Genomic DNA, 21000 nt, shown 5'->3' on the forward strand with positions numbered 1-21000 from the left:
TCGGTTAAATTGATTCCTTGCGTCCCTCACTTGCGTCGTTTCCCTGCGACTAGTCCCTCCCACCAGGGAAGCATGGAGAGATGCAAGGAAACCACGAGTAGCAGGGAAATGAGTTTTAAGAGCAATGGGACGTCCTTTCCTCCGGAGCGTCACGTGAAGCGACATCCGTTTGTGATGATGCTGCACAGCTGGTCGTCTGACAGCAGCCAGCTCTGTCCCTGTTGTTTCCACACACACCACCGCCTCTGTTAGTACACATTTACTGACACAAACATTTGTATCATCTGTTGTAGACCCAAATACATTAAATAAAATAAGAACTCATTCTCAAAAAAGATAAACGCCATTCTTAAAATGTATAAACGAACATTAGTTTGATTAATATTGATTAGAGTGCACAATAGAAATAAAATAATTGAGAGAAGAAAAAGAGATATGTTAGGCTATATATCAAAACCCAGTTAGATTAACATTCATTGGATTGCACACTTTGTTTGTTTGGATATGTAGCAAATTAACATTTTAATAGCACTGTATGACTGACTGAATGGAAATGACAATAAATGAAAATATAAAACGAAATAAGCGATCATGAAAATGTTTCCAATAAATGAATAAAATGATTTTTGACCACTTTGTTGTTCAGATATATCACATATTTGTAACTAAATGATACATTAATTGAAACAAAACACGGTATAAACTGAGGAGTGACTCCCGTGAGGTTCATGTATTTTCTTCACTCCGCTGGGAAACTGCTCTCATGTCAAGAAGCATCAGATCAGTGCATGCACTGCCTCGTCCAATCAGTGAGCGATACACAGTAAGGGGGCGGGGCGAGTGTCTGAGGATTTCATCGGAGGATGGTCTGGTGGTTCCTCGGTTATAGCTCCTCCATTATCGCTCCTCGCTCCTCCCGCAAAAATAAGGCCAGTGGGACGCTACTCAAAATGGCGCAGACAAATCAACTTCCGGTGAGATCGAGGAGCGAGGAAATGAAAAATAAGAGAAGCGAGAAGGGCCCATGGGACGGTACTCAAGATGGCGCAGAAAAATCAACTTCCGGTGATACCGAGGACCGAGGAAATGAAAATAAGAGAAGTGAGAAGCAGCCCCAGTCTGTTACTTTAGATGAAAAATCATAGTGGCCAAAATCTGATCAGCTCATTTTTAGACAGGTTTTTATATAAATGGATCAGGACAAAAAGAGAGAATCTCTCTGCACAGAGGGGACACATATGTATGTATTAAAAACAGGAAAAAGTTGATTTTGCATAATAGGTAAAGCCAGGTTTAAAATGATTGTTTAATTTTTTTAACAGATTAGTAAAGTCAAGGGGATACTGGATATCTCTTTCTATCTCTACATTAATCAGAAACTCTGTAACTCTACAATTGCCTCAATTTTTTTGTAATAAGAGTTGCATTGTAAAATAGTGTTATGATTAACATTTAACATTCATATTTTCTATGAACATGTTTTAAATATTCTTTGCGATTGTTCATCACTTTTTTCTATTTATTAGTTTATAACTAACATATTTATTATCCCTATCCATTTATTTATGATAATTTAATTCTTAGGGACATTTACCTGTCTTAACTGCAGATATGTACATATTCCAAATATCAATGAATAAAACTGAATAAAAAAAGAGGTCTAGTCATGAAAGGGAATATTATCCAGTGTCCATTTATTTGTTTATCATTCACTACTTTAACTCTAAACATTTTTTTTAAGAAATTCAAGTATTTGTTGGGAACACAAGTCAAAAAACAAACAAAAAATCTTTTTGTTGTTGTTGCTAAAACAAAGACAAAAAACATCAGTTTCAAACATCAGTCTCATATTTATAATAATAAAAACATCAAGTTTCTTTTCATAGAAGAAAAACAAGTCTAATGTCTAAAGGTGACGAGTCGTCTGTCCGTCTGATCTGTGAACAGTGTGCAGGAGGGCGTCTATTTCAAACACTTCCTCTACACAACAGAAACAAACAAAAAAGTCAAATAAGAAAAGTCCAAAAGGGAAAACCGTTGATCTATTGTTCCCTAAAGTAGAACATTTGAGCTTCAGATTAACAAAGTGTTCCCTCAATGTATTAATAATGTGCATTTTCAATATAGTATTTATGAATGTCGATGTTGAAATAATTATCGGATCAACAAAATAGTAGGTAATCAAGAAAAATGTCAAACGTTCTCAATTTCCAGCTTCGGCAAATTGTCTGAATCACTAGAAACTGAATGATCTTTGGGTTTATCTGATCAAATACAGTGATTACAATTATTTTCTGTTTTAGAGAAAATGTCTCGAAAAAATAATAAGAAATATAACATCATTTTAAAAAACAATAAAACACCAAATAGTCTTTCAAAACGACACTTTTGGGAAACTCAAAGGGAAAATACTTTCTGATGTTCACTCGAGCAACATGACTAAATGTTTTAGAATTTCTTTACAAAAAAATTCAGTTTGTTTTGAGTCTTTATGAATTGAGTTTTCTTTGGGTTTATCTGACAAAATAAAGCACTTATTCAAAACTTATATTGAGGGAGGAATGTTACATTGAAGTGGGAAAGTTTAGAGAAGATAAATGCTTAGTTTAAGGGATTAAGGGGTTAGGTGCGCATTTGAAGACTCAAAGGATACGGTTGTCTCTTGACTAATGTGTTTATTTTGAGGGCAACGTTTGTGTTCATCACACTGAAACGTTGCTTCTTACATTTAAAAATAATCGGTTTAGTGTTGAGGTTAACTCGCTCTTCAAATGTATTTAGGGAACAATTATCAAAACATTTTCTCAACGTTTGGCTTTTGAAAAAACCTAATCAGATCACAACAAACAAAAACTTCTAATAAAAATCACTTCCTAAAGATGAATTAAATACAAAAAGAAAATACCACAAAATGTACGTTTTCGTCATCAAATCAATTGCACAGCATTCAAACCCAAAAGCTCTCCATGGGATAATAAATATACACATGCAGATATACAAGTCAGGGGGGCGCTGTGATCCTGGAGAAGAAGATACTCCGGGGGGCCGGCGGGGGCCGCAGAGAATTTTTTTTCAATCCAGAAACGAAGGAACAACAGGAACTAAACCCGGAGAGTCCTTCAGTCTTTTCAGGAGCTTTACATTGAAAAAAAAGTGACGGGACAAACTGTGAGGTGGCAGGCTGTTCCTGAGTGCCTTACAGAAAGAAAGAGAGTTCCTGGACAAGTTCCTAAAGTCAGAAAGGGGCCAGACAACGGTGGGAACCAGAACCCAGAAGATCAGACTGATGGTTTTACATGTTTTTCTGCTTTATCTACACATCAGGGCACTTGAATTACTGACGTTCAGAGGAGAAATCAAACCATTGAGAATAACAATCCTGCCGTCTTGTGCAAGATCATTATTGCTTATATTGTGGGAACAATTATATCATAAAGTTTTTGGATGTAACTTTTTTTTGCGGATTCTATTTTCACAAGTAAGGATAAATAGACTTCAGTAATTATGAAGAAAAAGTCCTTTAATGTGAGATATAGATTTTAATGGAAGTAAACATGATTTACACTTTTAGTTTTGAGAGAAACTTGTGACCTTATATAATATTGCAAATGTTTGTAACATTTGTTTTAACCATGTAGTTGAGGTGACTTGTGATTTCTGAGAAAATAATCTTGTTAATCTTTTTTTCTGTTATAACTTTTTTTTTTCAAATGATGATTTATTTGAGTTATTCCATGGCATATTAAATGTAATATAAACTAAAACAAATCTGCCTGTTTTTAAAAATGTAATAATATTTCACCTTTCTTGCTATTACGGTTCACATATATGCACGTTTATTTCACTTTCAGTGCGATTTGTTGAGTTTGTAATTAAAGGGTTAAACATGTAAAAACCACCAGTTAGAAAATGAACTCAATTAGATATGAAGATATAATTAACATCTTCTGCTGAACTTCTTACAGTGTAGAATCAGACAAATGGTTATTTACTGATAATAATACCAGGATCAATACTGGTGCATCCTTATGTGGCTTTGTACAGTTCATAGTCTATAAACGGGACACCTGAGCCTGAAACTAAAATAAACGAAAACAAAAAAACAGCAGCATTTCACAGAAAACATCCTTCTCTCAAAAAAAATCAGAGTGGTGGGGCGAAGTGGAGGTAAAGAGAAGAAGAATCTGGAGGAATGACGTTTGAGTTCTGACGGGAGGCTTTCACTTTACAGGTACGCACACATCAGGTTCTGTTCACTGTTCTCCGGAGGTTTGAGGTAAACCGCTTCAAACTACAAAGGGTGGAGACACACACTCTTCAACAAACACTCAATAAATTAAGTCTCTCTGTCTGCCGGTGGGCAAAAAGTGGGGACAGAGGAGGTCAGCAGGAAAATTCAAACAAGACGGGAAGAACACAAAAGAGTCAGCCAAATATCTGTCGATTTGGCATTTTTCTTTATGCAGAGCATCTTCTTAGACAACCTTGAATCATTTCTTTACGACGATGTATAAGGGCCATTGTAGGCAAACAAAATGACAATGATAAAGCCAGGGAAAGGGTTATTAACAGAAGAGGATTAGGACCATGTGAAAAGTCCTTTTTCTGGGATTACACTTTATAATCTCAAAATTCAGAGAATTCTGCATTTGTTCGTCAGGAATCAGATTTCTTTCCTTCGAATTCCGACTTTAATTGATTTTCTTTCCTTGAAAATGTAGGAGTTTAACCCTCAAAGGTCATAAATGTTCCTGTCGTAATTTCCAACAAAAATACTTCAAACTGAGGAAAAAAGTCCCTGCTCCTTTGATAAGGTGGAACAGAGAACTTAGCGAAGCCGCGCTAAGATCAAAGCACTACCGAAGCTGTGATGTGGAGAAACACGAGGGGACTGACTGTGGTGAGAACCTGCTACATCTGTTAGTTTGCATTATTGACGCGGCTTGGACTCGCAGCAGTTCCAAAAGAAAACCAAAAAAAAAGAGGACGTGGCGCTGTATGGTGTCGTTTGGCGGGAACACTGATCCGGTACGCGCTCGTATCGGGAGTGTCTGAAACTCCGCTGGGCAAGCGATCCGCTCCATGTCCTCAGTCCATCGCTTGTTCAAATGAATCCGTATTGCACAGGGCTGGAATGAAATCTACTAGCTCTACCAAACATTAAAACCATTATTCCTTAAAGTCTCTACTAACACAGATGGAAAATCCACTCTAGTACCGGCTCCTCTTTCTTTTTCCTCCTCAAGCAGCTTTGCTTTTTTTTTTACATATCAGCACCGAGAAAAAGAAAAGTCCCGAAGCCTCGCCTGTTTGGGACGTTTAGAAAAAGTGAAGTAGTTTTCATATTTTGAAACTTTGTAGATTTTGAAGGAGGTAAAATAAGTAATGAGGATCTTCAGGAGGTTTTTTGGGAGTGTTTCCCCGTCTGCATCTCGCCAGGGGAACAGCTGAAAGGAAAAGACCCAAACTCTTCAGGACTCTCACGGGCGATTCAATCCTTTTTCATACTCTGCTGCCGCTCCCCGGGAGGAAGAGGAGGACGTTCATCTCTCCTCCTTCCTGGACACCTTGGAGGAGTGCCATGCAGTGGACCTGGGGACACAAAACCTTCTCTCAGGCGTGGAATACAAAACATTCGTCCATCTAAATATCAGTGTGTTCGGTAAGTGATAGATGACAGGAGAAAAGAGCCCCTCCTCACCTGATGAAGGTCTTGAAGGCAGCACTCTGAGGGTTGATGCACAGCGGCACACGCTTGCCCTGCTGGTGCTCCGTGATGAAGCGATGGATTAACTCTGGAGACAAGAAGAGCCAGCAGGAATTATAGGAGGCTAAACCTGATTTATAAAGCACATTTCATTTCTGCTACAGGCACAATGCGTTGCCAAACTTACGAGTGAACACAAGCGTTAACTGCTGATTTAACATTCTTTTCATTGGATTTTTAAACTTATTTGTTACATGAGAATTTGTATATTAATTTTTTTTTGAATCAATGTTTCTAAAAATGTAAGGAAAAATAATCTATATCAAATAATTAAAACTATAAGTTCACCATTACATTTCTTTAAAATAATAATAATACACGCTAGTTGAACTCAAGAAGAAAATCAGATAACGAAGATCAACAGTTAAATACAATTATTCTTTCTAATAATATAAGAATAATAATACTTGCAAGTAAAATATAATTAAGAGGTAAGAATAAAATAAGACAAACAAGTGAACAATCATGATAACATACAATAATAGAGATGTGCGTAAAAAAAGAAGGAATAATTAAGACCAACAGGCATATCATAATAATGAATACATATTTATAAATAATATTAATCATTGGTCAAGTGGTTCGAAATAAATTGAATATTAATTAAGATGAACAAACCAGACTACTCAAAGACTCAACAACAGAAAACACAAATAGAATAGAATAGGGAGGGATGAAACCCTCTTTAATGGTCGCACATGTGTTCTCTGCGTTTAACCCATGCTAGTATCAGGAGTCTAGTACCAGGAGCAGTGGGCAGCTATTGTACAGCGCCCGGGGAGCAATGGGGCTGATGTTCCTGCAGAGATACACAGAGATGTGTATCTCTGCAGGAACATGTAAACATGTATTTTCTTGATGTTATTGTTTATTGGTAATGTGAATTTATTTATTGTTATTATTCAATTCAGTTCTTTATGATTTTATTTTGAAGGCAGCTTTGGGCACTGGGTAATTATGTATATATTGGAGACAGGCGGTGGTGGCATTAGGCCACCAGTATAGGCATATGGTTTTTTACCAGGGTGAAACAAGCGAGTGCAATTATATACAGGCAACCTAAACATTGTATTTTGTTGATATTGGATCATGGAAAGTAATGTATGAAAGGATATTCTTGTCTGGAATTGGATGAAAGTTTCCAGCGTTGTACACCTTAACAAACTAAATCTGAGGCGAACACCTGGGCGTGCGTAAGTGTGTTCAGTTGGAGCAGGAAGTGTGTGTGTGGCGTACCTTTGCCCTGCCACACGGACAGCATGCTGTTCTCGTAGCTGTGGCTGAACGGCCGCTCGGCGACAGGTTCAAAGTCCCGGGTGTAAACTCGCCCGCTCGGCACCGAGTAGCAGCACTGGCACATGCAGGTGTGGTAACGCAAGCGCCCCTCGTCCAGGTACGGGTGGGAGAGGGCGTCGCTGCCGGAGATACGTTTAGTCTGGAGGTGAAAACACAGAGACTGGTTAAAGAACACGAAACACACATAAATCAGTAATGACAGAGTGTGGGGACTAACCGGGTCGAACACCAGCATCCGACAGAGCAGGTGCACCGCCTCGTGTGTGGCTCCGTCAGACAGCATGTACAGCACCGACAGCGACGGCTGCAAATATAACAACAATTAATAGTTTCTTTTATTATCGTCTTTTAGAAAATGTGCTGCTGAACTTTACACCTCATATTGGGAGACATGCTTTCTATTATTAATAGGGCCGGGACTTTAACGCGTTAATTAAGATTAATTAATTACACAAAAATTAACGCGTTAAAAAAATTAACGCATTTTAATCGCACTTATTTTTGCACCGCGGAACGTTTCTCACTGGATGAGTTTCAGGCGTACCGATTATACTGGAGCACCAACTAACGTTCATGACTTTAGTTGTTTGTTCAACAACAAACCACAGTGAACAACTGTGGGAAATGTTGTTTTAAAAAACGGACGGATGGAAGCGTCGATAAGAGCACGGTTGTGTGCAAATTATGCAAAAAGGAATTCGCATATCACCGCAGCACATCAAGCCTCAAGTATCACCTCAATGCAAAACATATAGCAGCTAGCGTGGACGTTAGCCTCTTTTATCGCGTTCACACCAAAAGAGCCGGTACTAAAATTAGTTCATGAGAACCTTTTTACCCCCACGAAAGTCCCTGCTAGAGAGCAGAGAGCTGCTAGAGAGCAGGGACTTTCGTACGGCTCTCTTGTGAGAAAAGAGCTATATGTCTGATTGGCTGGGCGGATTGCAAACCACGCCCCGTAAAACTCCCAAAAAGTTTTGTGAAGCCGCCATTTTATTATCCTCGCATTAGCATTATTAGCATTAGCCCAGCGCAGAAACGCAGAGAGACTAACTTATGGCAACACAAAATAAAACATGGGAGCGGTGGAGATGAGGAGGTGTCGGCGTTCTGGCGATTTACTCGGAAGGCTGCAGGGACTCCCAGCAGCTTCTACTGAAGCCAGTCCCCAACTCCGGGGACTTCCGGCCGGGGACTTTGGGCGGCAGTATACGACGTGAAGTGGTTTGCTGCCTGCCAGTAAACCCAATGCAGAAGAAGAAGAAGTGACGTCAGCGGCTTCATTTGCCTAATCCACCCCCAGGTTCAAAGAGTTCTCATGAACTAAGTTCTCATGAACCTTTGTGGGAAAAGTACTGCGGTGTGAATGCGCCTAATGGTATACTAAAATCCATGTGAAAAAAATTGCTTCTCACTGTTCTCAGGTCAAATATTTATATGTGATTAAAAATGCGATTAATTTCGATTAATTAATTACAAAGCCTCTAATTAATTAGATTAATTTTTTTAATCGAGTCCCGGCCCTAATTATTAATAATTCTAAAGTAAGAATATACATTTGGGTATGTTTGTTTTTATTTGCCAGATTCATTTTCTTGATTTTATAAAAAAAAAAAGACTTTTGCTTCCATGTGTACTTTGACATATGTCTGTGTTTTGCTGCTTTTCTCTTCATGGAATCAATAAAGGTTCATATTATTTTATATTATTTGACAGATCGACTTCAAATAGAGTTCAGGCATCGGTCACATTAAGTATCACAGTAAACTCTCATGTCAGCGGGCATGAAGATTTCAGATTTGGTAACATTTCAGCGAGATTATCAGCAAATAACCTGAGATGAGGTATAAGGCATTTCATTCCCGATAAATGATATACAAATACATTAATTAATCATTGAATGCCATCGGCTGTGCTCATAACAGGATATTATTACAAATTGTATAAATGTACAGATTTTAATATCTTTTTTTGTTGTTAATTAATGTGTAAATAAACTATTCTTATAACACCAATAGAAAATGCATTTTCTCACAGTTCTCTGCCACCAGGTGAACAAAAGTCAATGCAGTAAGTGATTATTCATCAGTTGAAATAATCACAATTTATTATAGTATTTCACTGACCTTACATCAGGGAAGTCCAGTACACTAACATTATTTTGTTATTTGTTATGTATGCTGGACTTTACAAATTGTCTCAGAAAATAAAAAGCAGAAAAGAGCTTTGAGTGTTTTTGTCCCGTACCGGTTTGTGTGGCCCCCTCAGGATGTGGGCTTTGGCCCCCTCGCAGGCTGCCGACAGGGCCGACAGAGGAGGGGTCCCCAGCAGGTCTGTGATCAGATCCAGCTGCAGGACAGAGAGCCAGTTAAAGACAATAACACACATCTGCATAATATCAAAACATTACACTGGTTCATATAAGCTGTACATTCCTGTCTGTATTATCAAACTCTGTAGGTGGCCTCTTCAATTAAGTGCAAGAAATGCTGAATAAGTGAAAAAATACCACAAAAAATACCAAACCAGTTTATAGATTCAACACAATCCTACTTTATCAGAAAGTGTTGGCATGATTTCATCTTAGCAGAGGCACTGTTTAGCTGTAGAAGAGTGACTTTACAGTAAAAACACTGCAGGAAACGCATAGTGTGAGGAATTAAATAGCAAACTTCACCTAAAAGGACGTGGTCTAATAAAGCAAGAGATCCACCAGGACATGATGAATGCAGGTAGAGGACCTCACCTGCTGGATGGGGCTCTGAGCCTGGAAGAGGATGCGTCGGCCCAGCAGCTCGGCGAAGATGCAGCCCACGGACCAGACGTCGATGGCCGAGCCGTAGTGTCTGCAGCCCATCAGCACCTCGGGGGCCCTGTAGTACTGCGTCACCACCTCCTGGGTCATGTGACGCGATGGGTCGGGCTCCTCCACACGCGCCAAGCCGAAGTCACAAATCTAAACACAGGTTTAAAGAACATATATTTAAAAAGGTTGGCACTGCAATGCTCAGGATCTACCCAGCAGCTCAATAGAACATTTGAAACTGAATATTCATTTATACAGAGGAAATTTGCAGCGCAGCATTTACAGTGAAAAGAAGCAAACCTACACTACATCTACAATAACTTAACATGTTATAACAATCTAACAATCATTTAAAAATAAGGACATTTTCATTCTAAAATAATCTGAAATCATTTAGAAAATAATATATAACAATATAAAATAAAACAATCTAAAATGTAAAAATATAAAATAATCCAAAATAATTTAAACTAACCTGAAATAAAATAATCTAGAATACCTCAAATAAAACCATTGATATGAAAAAATCCGAAATACATTTAAAATAATAAAAATATTTTAACTAACCTAAAATAAGGTAACAATTCTAAATGAAATAAAACAGATAAATATCACGCATCCATGTAGAAACATGATCACATGGTGTCTTTGGCCCGTGAAATACTCCATTAACGCTCTTTCTAACTTTCCAACTTGCAAACGTTTTTAAAAAGCAGAGATTCTGTTTCACCTTGAGCAGACAGTTGCTGTTCACCAGCAGGTTTCCAGGCTTGATGTCTCGGTGCAGGATCCCAGCAGAGTGCAGGTACTTCAAACCTGAACCACACAACATATATTGGCAAGAAAATCTACAAGACATTGTACAGTGCAATCAGAGAAATACAGTATGTCCAAGTTTTTGAGCAAGTCCACGAATCCAGTCTTTGTCAAGTCTGTCACCACCTTCGCGCAACTGCTGGCGCCACTTCGCCCGGGCCAACCTTTTTGATATGAAGTGCCATAAAATAAAAAATAAAATGATCAGTGTGCCAACGCTCGTGAAATGTCAACAGGAGGGCGGGGGGAGCATCGTTGCGGGGAAGCTGTGGACCTCTTTCGCCTGACAGCGCAACTTACATGATGCCGTTTAAACTAATTTAAATAAAGGGCGGTGCCGGCCTTCAGCGAACCGAGCCGGCCGTCAACGGCCCGCTGACGATCGGCCGTGCTGTGATTCTCCAGAACACACAGATGGCCAGTCCGCCCCTATATAGCATATTCTTTTCGATGACAGATGAACAGATCGCCACTGGGCTTTCAACTAAAGACACAGACACGCAAAAACTGCGGCATGTGTATAGCTCCTTATGGGTACTGCAATTTGTGAAGTGCCGGAGCGGCGTTCCGGTGCGCTCCGGCAGCACTGCACCCCTGATCGTTTCACCACGGAGGGAAGCAGCAGCAAGTCGACTGGAGTTAAAGAGAGCGGGGCCTAGAAGTTATCCTTCTGGGCTGCGTTGCGTGTATGGCTTCCTTCTGCAGGTAACGGGGAGACGCGCTCTGGCGGCGGTCTCGTTCAGGATCCCAAAATACAATTTAAATATTTTTGCACACTTATTCCTAGTGTGCCACTAGTTACGGTACCGCCTAGGGTTGCTAACCCCTGCACTGGATGATAGACGCTGAACAGTCCCATTAGAAAACATCTTAGCTACAGAGTCTGTCCTCTCCCTGCATGTCGTTCAGATCAGATACGTAGACACATTTATATAAGTATTCTATTTTAAATTAAAATGATAGAGAACAATAAATCAAGTTTTGACACTATCATTTTAAATGTGTGGCTTGTAACCAAATTATTCAATTTGATTTGTGTACGCTTGGTTCAGAGTTAAAATTGATAAATTCATGAATTGATCGATAGAAAACTAACTTGGTTACATTCTTTAGTATTGTGTCAATCTAAGTTGACTTTAACACAATGTGTCTTGTTTTTCTTTTTCAGAAACACGAATAATTTTGATCCCAAGGGAACATTTTATTTTGTCCAAGTTGGTCTATTTAGAATTTAAAAAATATATAATAATAATATATACATTATTTTTTTTATAAAAAAAGAGAACAATGTATAAAAAAATAAATAAAAATATACAATAATGAATACGAAAAATTATGTACATTACAATATATATATATATATATATATATATATAATAATAATGTTATACATTTAAAATGGTCTAGGTCTTTTCATAAAAGTATAAATAAGATATAGGAGAATATTGCTTATATTGCTATTAAATAATGAATGCAGAGTATTGCTCAGTTGAATAATTGAACAGGTTGTTGTTAGTTTAGTCTGAACTGCAGCGATTAGGTTGATGGGGCTATGGGTACAATAAGTCTAGAAAGTCTTAAGTCAAAGTAAATTACATATCTCCAGGTTTTGGACTTATGACCAATTGAGATTTGAAGACATACATTCAGGGAAATGTGATGGATGTTTTCTTATATTTGTAGAGGATTGCAAGCACAAAAACTCCATTTGAATAACTAAAAATACTGTTTAGTGCGTCAGTAAGAGTGCTCACCCCGGAGGATCTGATAGAGGAAGACCTTGATGTGGTCGGTGGTGAGTGGCTGCGGAGACACGATCACTTTGTGCAGGTCGCTCTGCATCAGCTCCGTGATCACGTAGCTGCGGGGGGGTTCTCTGTCAAGGAAAATAAAACCAACACACAGAATGACCTCCGCCCACATGCACACCATGCATCTCTTAGGAGCACAGGCATGAAAAAAGAACAGAGTTTCATGTCTTATTTTACATTCACAAGTGAGAGAGAGGAGCTGGATTTAGACTAGCAAGTGTTAAGAGTTAGAGGCTAAATTAAGAGAATTAAAAGGAGGACATGGGGGACTGTTAAAGGAAGAGAAACTGGGACAGAAGACGTGGGGGGGTGAATGTAAGATTAATGAGAAGGTGTGCTGGAAATTAAAGCCACAACCGTGGTAATATTATAAAAAGGAGGTGTGATTCTACAATGGCGTTTAGGGTCCATGCTGTTCAAAATAAATGACAGATGGAGAACGGGGGAAGTATTCAGAGAAAACGCTCTAAACTTGCAATAATAAAGTGGTACAAAGATATTGTAAATAATTACTGATATTCTCATGTCACAAATGTAGAGGATTAAATGTTTTGTATTTTTTTATACAAATTATAAAATAACTGTACTAGTATTCCTTTATGTTAATAACCAATAAGAAATTGAAGAAAATACGTTTATGAATATTTTAGAACCTTTCACCCAGAGGCCATGCTTACTAAATTCAGGCAGCAGCTTAAGCGATTTAATTTGACAAAATATTCAAGTGTTTTATTAGTAAAGTATAGAATTTCTAGTTCATGTCCCACTTTAATCTTAAGAGAATATAGAAGATTCTATCAAGTCAATTTGTGAGTATTTTCTCATATTAACCAATTTCTGTTTTGTTTTTTTAAATGTCTGAATTTTTTCACAGTAATTTTACCTTTACTTGTCAATTTATCATGTTAATCTCAGAGAATATCCAAATCTGCTTTTTTTTTGCATTCATTTACTATTTAAATAGGAAATTCAGAGCTTTTTACCTGGATATTACACCCTCCATTATCAATTTGTATACTTGTATACTATATACAAGGCCATAATACACCATGGTATCATTCCCACTTCTGATCAATTGTTTCGTATATATCTTTTTAAAGGATACATTTCCTCAAAGCAGTCGATTTGTGGAGGCTGCAAAATGTCCAGAGCGGACAAAACCTGCAGAGAGAGAAAACCAAACAATCAGTTATATATTTGAATCCATCTACTACAGACCAGAGTCCTGCATCGGGTCGGGTACCCGCAAAAAAAGCGATTTCAGTTCGGGGTAAAACAAAGATGATGCGGGTCGGGTTGCGGGAGTTGCAGAATAAATATATTAAAATAATAATAATTTAGTTTAATGTTTAAATCCTCAGACCTCTCCCCCGCATAATCATAACCTCTGCAGCGCATCAATCTGCTGCTGAGCGCGCCACATTCGAAATGGCTGAGGTGAGGCTCTCTAGCGGAGAATACAGCATTTACAATAACACTTGCTCAAGAGCGAAATCCAACGTCTGGGAGGCTTTTGGTGTCATCCTAGATGGAGGAAATAACCAACATCCCATGCTTTTTGAGCCAAATATGCAACTGCGTGTGTTAATAATTGCACGTTTTCACTGCTCATATATGCGGGTTCGGGTCGGGTTGCGGATCTTGTGCTGACGGGTCGGGTCGGGGAACTAATTAGCAATATGTGCGGGTAGCGGGGCGGGTTCGGTATTGCACGTCGCGTGTCTTGAAAATCAGACCCGTGCAGGACTCTGCTACAGACATCCCTTCTTTTGTCTGCTGGTCATTACGTTGTCGTGTTTGAAGAAGCAGAGCATCCTGAGCTCTCTGAAGACCCTCTTACAGGACACCAGGTTCTGGAAGACATTGGGCATCTTCTTCAACGCCACCTTCCGACCGTCACGTGGATCCGTAACAGCCCTGAAAAACATCCACAGAACATTTTTATACACATGCAATGCTTTGGACTACATATGTTATTATACGCTTGATGATAAACGGTTTGTGGTATTTTTATGTACTAATACAAAACTTGTGCTGGTTCTTAGTAAATAAATCGAGGATTTGCTGCTTGTCTTCTTCCTTCTTTTTTTTATTATTAAATAAATGGTACATAACAGTTAATAAAAGTAAAGTAAATGTTTTGGACTGTATCAGACAAAACAAACATCATGAAGACATTTTCTTATTTATAGCTGGTTTCATATTAGTTTTTTTTGTACTTATTGATTAATTGATTTTCTGTTTGGTTAAATTAATTTGTTTGTTTTTACACAGTAATACGTTGTTTACAAGCTAGACAAGCTACACCTTCACCAGGTAAGACAATATTTTAACTGGTTATGGTGACAGTTATTTAATATTCATCTTAATAATGTGAGGATATAGAGTGGCGAAGTCACGCTCATCTACTTCGGGTCCATGGGACCTTATTTCGGAAAAATAATGTATTGAAGTCAATGGAGAGAGAAAACATATCTTTCGGTCCCGTTTGAATTGTGCCATGAATTACACATATGATGTTTGTCAATCGTAAAAAATTATTTCCATGTCAAAAAAGTCAGTTTGTCGTACTTCTTTTGAAATATAAGACTATGAAAAATACGCAACTAGAAAGACTACAAATCCCAGAGTCGCGTAAGTGATGTCACAATTGTTTCCCTCCACTAAGAGATAGCTAAGATAAAATAACTTTAACAAGATGCCTGTGTGCTTAGTACCAGGTTGTTATCATACCAGCAATGGGTCTTGCTCGTTCTTTCGCTTCCCGTCTGATGAAAGGACCAGGAGTGGCTGGATCAAGTTAGCTACCTAGCTAGCACGTTAGTTAGCATTACAGCCTTGTCATTTTTATTAGCCTTAATATGAAGTAACATTAAGTAACCCAAAATGTTAAACAGTAAGAGTAGTAGTCATATTTCGTGAACCCTTTGAAGAGTACTGTCACCGGTGTGATCATTCTATAATACACAATTTAAGCCCGGGGGAGAAATGCTAACGCTAGAATCGGCGATCGCAGATCTTTTCTACTTCATGCTATCTGCACAAATGGTTGACATTAAACATTAAAAAGACCAGGCAGTTCAGAGAGAATCAAAGGAAGGCAGGCAGCTTTGCATGACATTCTTCTGGACGTGTTTCATTGTGGTGATAGTGAGGGTAGTCAATCGTTTTGTTGACAAGACAGTAGTGACGGCCATCTTGGTGACGTGTGTTGTTCTGCGAGACCAGAGATGTAGGCCGTTTCTCAATCTCGAGGATTCTGGCTTCCAAGCCAATATTTCAAGGATGCTACGTCATCGAGTGCCGTCGAAGGACTGTTCCAATCTCCTTGGCCCAGGAGTTCAAAACTTTTAATTTAGCATTAGCCCAGCGCACCAACGGAGAGAGACTAACTTATGGCAACCAAAATAAAACATGGGAGCGGTGGAGATGAGGAGGTGTCGGCGTTCTGGCTATTTACTCGGAAGGCTTCAGTAGAAGCTGCTGGGAGTCCCAGCAGCTTCTACTGAAGCCAGTCCCCAACTCCGGGGACTTCCGGCCGGGGACTCCGGGTGGCAGTATACGCCGAGAAGTTGTTTTCGGCCTGCCATTAAACGCAAAGCAGAAGAAGAAGCAGTGACGTCAGCGGCTTCATTTGCCTAATCCTCCCTCAGGGACTTATTCTGGTGTGAACGCGATCTGTACTTAGTTCATCAGAACTAAATACTGGGAACTAAGTACGGCAAAGTACTTGGTGTGAAAGCGCCTATAATTCATTATGCTCCACAAAAACAAAAGTGGTGCGTTCCTATTAAAAGGAGCATATTGAAGACGTCCTCTGGGCCTTGTACAGTATAAAGAAAATGTGTTATTAATGTATGGCTGCTTTTAATTCTAATTCCTATGCTTTAATATTTGTTTTTACCTATTTATTTTTGTCTGTTTGTTATAATTAATTGAATATACATTCACGTTGGTAACGGTTGTCTAATTTCATGTGCAGATTAAATAAAAACACATTAAAATAGACATGTGACAAACCAATGGCTGCCTGGCAAGAACTAATGGACAACTAACAACAGAAATTCTGCAAACACTTCTGTATGTTTTCACCAGGAGTGAATTAATGTGCATTTTTATATTTATTATCATGCACAACACATATATAGTGCTAAATAATGTATTGTTACCAGACAACGCCGAAGGCTCCATAACCGATGGGGCGGTCGGGCTCCATCTCAGCGGGGCTGGGCACCTCGCTGGCTGGGTTGCTGTAGGGCTGAGGCACCGCCGCCCCTCCCCCTGTGCTCCCCCCAAGAGCTGTGGGGTGGCGGGGCGTCCCGGCTGGGGCGGTGGGTCCGGTCAGGCACGGCGTGGCGCTGAGGCCGGTGGACGGGGCTCCGCACGATGAATTGACACAGAAATACTTGTGGCCCAGCTCAGAGCCCGGGAACAAGTCTCCAACGGTCTGCCGGCCGGCACCGTGAAATGCCATCCCTTCTGTCACCAAACCCCCAGAAACACTTTGTCTGCACGTAACCAGCTAGGCGTGGAGGAAACAACTCCTAACTCAGCATGATCCACGCGTTTCCTGTGTGTGCAGACAGGGAATATAGTTAGTTTAGAAACAAATCCCACTTAAACAGTTTTCCCCTAAGGTCATAGTTTAACAGAGGGGGTCAAATATGCTAAGGATGTATCCTGTAGTGGGAGTACAACTGTTGGCATTTTTTTTTTAAACGAATTCTCAGAGGACATATTATGCTAATTTTCAGGTTTGTTTTCTGTGCCTCTACTGCAGTGCTTCTCAAAGTGTGGTCCGTGAGTATATTGGTAAAATTTCACATTTGAAATAAATAAATGTAAGTTTTCCGCACTCTCGCGGGAATATCTCCGTAATGGAGCTTAAGTTTCACTTTCGATTGCATGATAGATAGATAGATAGATAGATAGATAGATAGATAGATAGATAGATAGATAGATAGATAGATAGATAGATAGATAGATAGATAGATAGATAGATATAGCCCAGCGGAACACCTCCGTCACACATGTTGCCACCTGTTTGTACCATTTTAAGGCGATTTGTAATCTGTTCTAGAAAAACGATGTGTTTTGGGATATTTGTGGAGTTAGGTGGTCCGTGAGTGTTTTTTTATTGGTTAAGTGGTCCTTGGTATGAAAAAGTTTGAGAAACACTGCTCTACTGTGACATGTTTCCATGCTTTAAATGTTTTTCACCCTCCGTCTGAAACCAGAGCACAGTCTGCTCTGATTGGTTATCTGGCCTGCTCAGAGATGTCCCGCCCCTTAGCCTATCATGTACAATGTGTTAGAACGCTAGCCAATAGAGGCGTGAGTAGGGATGGGTATCGAGAACCGATACTAAGTCAGTACCGGTACCTGATTGAACGGTATTGGTATACCGTTAAGCCGCTGGACAAACGGTGCTGCTATCGGTATATGAATTAGGCTACTTCCTTAGTTTAAACAATTCTGGTTGGTTGGGAACCCTCATCCCGTGTGACGTATCCGGTTTGAGTACCACTCTGATTGGCCAGACGATATTAACCATTTTACCTACACGGAACAGAAGTCCAACACTAAATCAGTCTAAATCAACAACGGGCTAACGGCTACTTTAGCACATAACTGGCAAAAGCGTTCTCTTCTACATAATTTTATCATAAAAACGGTTTATCCAATGTCTCTGTGTAACTTTAAAATGATTACTGATAATCCATCATTACAATTATAAATAATAAACGGAATAAATGGATTATAATGGTTAGCCAACCGGAGCTTCCAGTTTAGGAGGTGCGCATGCAGCGTCTCGTTTTAACTGAATAATGGTCATGTTTACATGGATTTATGAACTCCCCCTAATTACCGCCCCCCTTCCAGAGACGCACTGTCAAACACACTCATACCTGCTTGGTATGACATTGAAAAAGTTACATTAAATAATAAATTTAAATTTTTTTAAATTACAATAAAATGACTGTTGTTTAATCTTCACATCTTGTAATCATGTCTATAATTTTGAGCACCAAATTATTGAAAAGTATCGATAAGAGTATAGAAAAATACAGGTATCGATAAGCAGTATTGGTATCGATAAAATCCTAACGATACCTATCCCTAGGCGTGAGTGATACATAGTGATGTCATTTTGTTATGGAAGGAAGCTCCCTTTGGAGGGAACTTTGGGATTTTAACCTTTGCAGCCCATTTACATGCACAAAAAGCCATATAACACACAACAGGGAAAAAAGCATAATAGGGCCACTTAAAGAAAATCATTTATAGTTAGTATATCATCTGGTTTGGTGACGTTAACAGTGTTCAATTCTACCTGAGGTAAATCGTTGAGCAGACTTAACCCTCATGTAGTTGACACTTTCTTTTAACAAATACCAAACACTTAAATGGGAATACTTGCTGATTTTCTTATATGATACAAACTAAATATTTTGGGGAAGTTTATTATAGGAAACAAGCATTTCAAAATGAAGTCATTTTCTGCTCTAGGAACCTGTGCTAGACATTATTGATTGATAAGTCGATAATGGAAATACCTAGTACTTGCAACACCAAGATGTAGAACATCTTAATACTTGTAACTTATCCTGGATGTTTTTTTAAAACTATAAATCACAGATTTTAAAACAAAAAGCGATTAGGAATGTGATAACATTGCAGAGACAGATGCGTTTAAAAGAAAAACATGTTTTGCACAACAACCACTTTTGCACAACCCTAATCAATATTTTTGCACATAAAAAAAAGTTACATATTTTACTTTTATATTTGTGTTATGGTATATTTTTTAACCATTTATTTAATTGCAATTTTCCTTTTTTTTATTTAAATGTTTGACTTTTACGTTGCTTTAACTTTATTTATTTTATATTTAAATACCAAGGCAATAACCCTTATTCTGATTCTGAACAAATACAAATAACTATTGTGCATACACTTGCAGAGAGAAAGAGGACTAACACGTAGAAATGTTGTAAGAATAGAAGAACTAGTGTGGAACATACAAAACCCAAATACAAAATAAATATATAAATAAACGTGTAAAAGCAAGCGTTAAAAGCCTGAAACATATCGGTGACAGCTTATATAAATACATGAAAATGTTGTAAACAGAACCATAAATTGAGACACTTTATTGTAATTAAAGTTTCTTTTTGTTTACGCTTACCTTGTTAATTAGTGAAGCTGCTCGGATGCTAACAGGATCCGGCTAGCTCAGTTGGCTAACGATGGTGAAGCGACGACTCCAAACTATTAAAATAAATGTTCCACTCGATGATAACCTCATAAACACAGACTGCAGAGTTATATCTACTCATACAAACATGTGCATCCAAGTTATTGTATTTTTCGTTAAAAATGACTGATAAATAAAAACAGCTAGCCACTGGGCTAACCAGCTGTTCCTGCTAATACCCGAGGATGACCCAAATAACTATCATTGGTCGGGTTCATTGACCTACATATTCAAAAAGAAAACATTTCATTGGTCATTTAAACTAACAAACATACATATAAAACGTCGTTTAAAATAAACTTGGAATGGCACGGAAACTAATTTTAAAAAAGGCCGAAAAAAGCCGAGATTAGATGAGGGTCTCAGAAGCTCCTACCCCGGCTAGCCGACAAGCTAGCTTTGGGACCGCCTGCTAGCTGGCCATCGCGTCGTAAAACACGCCGAACAAGCGTCCCATTAAGGCAGTTTCTTGTGTTTCCTGGATGAAATATATCATCCAGGATGCCCTGTAATGTTCAGTGGTATTTTTTTAAAGAGCTATGGTCGCCTTCACAGCGGCTAGCTGGCTAGCTTGTTAAGTAGGAGGAGTTGTTAAATTCGCCGGGTGGGGGAGGGTGATGCTGTTCTGCCTGCTGTAAACAATGCTAATGTTAGCCTAGCTTCACAACACTGGATGGGCAGCACGTACTCAAATACTTTACTAAAAACTAATACCAAAATACTCTCTGAAGTAGACGTCCTGCATTCAAAATCGTCACAAAGGAAAAGTATTGGCATCAAAATATACTTAAAGCATCAAAAGTGCTCTTTATGCAATAATAATATTATGTTATTGTTTTGTAATTATTGATGAATTAATGTGTTTACCCCAGTCTATGGTTTACCCCTTTGACCCTGCACCTGGTACCTTTGTGTAATAGTACATACTTTATTACATTTTCTATTATCTGAATCTGCTAAATAATTGAATTTGTTAGTGAATATATGTTCTGGTCATTATGTGCATTTGATTTAATTGATTTTCTCGATTAATGTTTAGTAGGCCTATATATTAATGTCTTTTGTATTTTATATTTTTTATACTTCATCCCTTTTTTCAAACTTGCAGCATTTTATTCTATTAATGTATACTTATTTTGTTGTATTTGCTCTTTTTAATTGTTTTTACTTGCATGATGTTTTCCTTTTTTTAAACACAAAATGTTTGTATACATTAAATTAGAATAGTTGTAAGAATCTTCATTGC

At 38.5% G+C, this 21000-nt stretch overlaps 1 protein-coding gene across 2 annotated transcripts; it reads right to left on the bottom strand.

Moving 5' to 3' along the window:
• Positions 1-1675: 1675 nt before the first annotated feature.
• Positions 1676-20363, bottom strand: nlk1 (nemo-like kinase, type 1). Of its 2 annotated transcripts, XM_034206151.1 has the most exons (13): positions 20131-20363; positions 19686-19768; positions 16666-17066; positions 14284-14413; positions 13602-13657; positions 12440-12546; positions 10600-10685; positions 9810-10019; positions 9311-9412; positions 7281-7367; positions 7004-7202; positions 5702-5795; positions 1676-5592 (listed from the first exon to the last, which is right to left on the bottom strand). In XM_034206151.1, the coding sequence occupies exons 3-13, from the start codon at positions 16968-16970 to the stop codon at positions 5544-5546; spliced, it is 1425 nt and encodes a 474-aa protein (XP_034062042.1). In that variant the 5' UTR covers positions 16971-17066; positions 19686-19768; positions 20131-20363; the 3' UTR covers positions 1676-5543. The 2 variants fall into 2 exon arrangements, with proteins under 2 accessions (XP_034062042.1, XP_034062041.1); XM_034206150.1 differs by having other exon boundaries at positions 19686-20363.
• Positions 20364-21000: the final 637 nt, after the last annotated feature.

The sequence above is a fragment of the Gymnodraco acuticeps genome, unplaced genomic scaffold (assembly GCF_902827175.1).
Source record: "Gymnodraco acuticeps unplaced genomic scaffold, fGymAcu1.1, whole genome shotgun sequence".
NCBI classification, from domain to species: Eukaryota; Metazoa; Chordata; class Actinopteri; order Perciformes; family Bathydraconidae; genus Gymnodraco; species Gymnodraco acuticeps.

Bases quoted from the DNA above. Each gene is read 5' to 3' on its own strand.
- nlk1 (XM_034206151.1), bottom strand. From the start codon at position 16,970: ATGGCATTTCACGGTGCCGGCCGGCAGACCGTTGGAGACTTGTTCCCG. The intron at 12,547-13,601 runs GTATCCTTTAAA...ACCCCCCCGCAG, and splicing joins ATCGACTGCTTTGAGGAAAT to CTACGTGATCACGGAGCTGA. The intron at 5,796-7,003 runs GTACGCCACACA...TCTTGTCTCCAG, and splicing joins GTCCGTGTGGCAGGGCAAAG to AGTTAATCCATCGCTTCATC.